General features: G+C 32.0%; 1 protein-coding gene across 1 annotated transcript in view; it reads right to left on the minus strand.

Annotated features, from left to right (window-relative positions):
- LOC125047553 (putative uncharacterized protein YHR217C) overlaps nucleotides 1-1,390 on the minus strand; it is a 4,614-nt gene extending 3,224 nt beyond the window's left edge. Inside the window, exon 1 of the mRNA XM_047645828.1 lies at nucleotides 1,386-1,390. Within this exon, the coding sequence (XP_047501784.1) occupies nucleotides 1,386-1,390 (5 nt within the window). The remainder of the gene's footprint in view (nucleotides 1-1,385) is intronic.
- Nucleotides 1,391-2,500: the final 1,110 nt, after the last annotated feature.

Genomic DNA, 2,500 nt, shown 5'->3' on the forward strand with positions numbered 1-2,500 from the left:
AATACCGTAGCTTTTTTGTATTATTATGACCATTATTATCATTCATTTTTTATATCTAATGTTTCTACTTATTCTCCTCTCTTTTTTCTTCGTCATCTTGTTATTATTACTTCCTTTTTATTGCTCTAGTTCTTCTTCCTTCCATTCACTAAAGTGTATAATATTTGGCACGATATATTTCTGCAAAATGGAGACAGATACGAATAATCTTAATTTTTACACTCTTACTCTTTTATGGAAGTTCATAAAATTATAGAAAATACATGAAGCGTAATATGCTAATGACCTCTCAAATGCTTTGTATAATCTAATAACTCGGTGACCTCCGCAAACTTTGTAAAATTCAATATCTCAAAGGCTTATGTGATTGCTTTAAAGTTTAATAACACAGAGATCTCAGAATATCATGTAAAACATGATAACCTAGAAGTCTATATAGTATAAAAAATGATAACCTCTACACCTCGGCGAAATATTCTAAATCTCTGTAGATTAGGCTACAATAAATAACTTGTGACTTACACAATATGCATTTAATATCTAAACACGGGTTCTCATCAAATTGTGCAGAATTATACTCATGAGACCTCTGCTTAGCATGTCAAATTCAATACCCAAGACACCTCTAGCAACTATGCAAAATTGATTAACCCAGTGACCTCTGCATAGTATGTAAACTAATAACCAACGGCCTTTGTGGAGTACATAAAAATCGATATTTAGTGAAGTATGTAAAATCTTAAAATCCCAAGGCCCCTACAAAAATATGTAAATTCTAATAACCCACTAACTTTTCAAAAATTATGTAAACTTTAATAGCTAAGGGACTGCCAAGTAAATAAAACCTAATAACCAGCAACCAGCAAAGTACGCCAAATCAGATTACACCGTGACGTCTAAAAAATACACAAAATTCAAATCCACAGTATGGAAAGTTTCAGGACAAAACCCCCATCCAATTATATAGTCTAATAACGTAAAGACCCCAGTAAACTATGTAAACTATGGTTATATATATAAATTATTAAATAACTGCATAGAGACTTCTGCATAGTAAGTAATATCTAATAAATCAGTGATCTCTCGAAGTGTATGTATACAAGTTAAAAATTCAAAGTAACTTGGGTAAATATGTCAAATTTAAAAAGCAAGTGGCTATTGCAAAAAGAAGGATATTTTCTAGAGGCATGCAAAATCAAATAACTAAACGAAATCAATTGAATTTAATAACTTTCAATCCTATGCAAGGTACATCAATAAAAACAGATATGTGACCTCTGAATATTATATAAAATATGATGAACCAGTAACCTATGGGACGCATGTAAAATGCAACAATCAAGCGACTTCGGGAAATATGTGAAAATTATAACCCAATGACCTACAGCATATAACCCAAATACATTATAAAAAAGTATGTTAGATTTGGAAAACCAGGTACGTTTACAAAGTACGTAAAAATCTAGTAACGCAGGAAACGCTGTGAGGTAAAGGGTTAATCATGAATGTGTGGAAGGCACGTAAAATTTAGTAACTGATTAACCTTAACTTCTGTGATAAATCCAGTTTGTAACTACCTTAGTAATTACCTTAGTGCGAAATCTGACAGCCTAGAAACTTCTTTAAAGTATGCAAAATTTGATAACCCAGTGATCTCTGCGAAATATGTAAATTCTAAAAGCCCAGAGATATCTCCAAATTATGGAAAATTAAGTAACCTGGTAACTTACGAAGTTTGAAATCGACAAACCTACAGATCTCAGTAAAGTATATAAAATTTAACCCATACGCTATAGGTACACTCCACTGGGTGACTTTTTGTTGAAGCAGAGAGCTCCTTAAAAGCTTAGCCACCAAGGAGTCAACAAGTACTCCCTACGTAACCTCAACTGATTTTCCCATTCCTTGAATTTTCGTGATTTATTTGTTTTTCTAAATCTGTTCATTTCGACACTGTTCTTCCTTTTGTTGGCACTATGGTTATTGTAATGTAATTGAAATAAATGTAATGAAATATATAAAGATCATTTTCGAAAATCAATGTAGATGTGTATATCTGAGTCAGGTAGGACTGTTAATTAATTCTCCGTGACTAAGCACTTGTGAAACCGTCAGTGCGTAAACACAATAAAACTAAAATCATAGCATTAATATCATGATATCCGAGCACAATGTCGAATCTAATAACCGAGTGACTTGTGCGAAATATGTAAATGTTAATGATTAAGTGATCCTTTGAGAAATATTTCAAATCTAATAATACACTAACTTAAATATGTAAAATTCAATGAACAAGAGCCCTTTAAGGAAGTATGTATAAGGTAACTTAGTGATTCTGCTAAATATGTTAAATTCCTTGAATCGGAGACCTTTGTAATGCATACGAAATTTAATACCCCAGTAACCCCTGCAAAGTACGCAAGATGTGACTTCAAATATGTAAAATCTAATAACCCAATAATCTCTCTGAAGCATGTAATATTTATCCCAGCAGCCACAG

This window comes from Penaeus chinensis, chromosome 41 (assembly GCF_019202785.1).
Source record: "Penaeus chinensis breed Huanghai No. 1 chromosome 41, ASM1920278v2, whole genome shotgun sequence".
NCBI classification, from domain to species: Eukaryota; Metazoa; Arthropoda; class Malacostraca; order Decapoda; family Penaeidae; genus Penaeus; species Penaeus chinensis.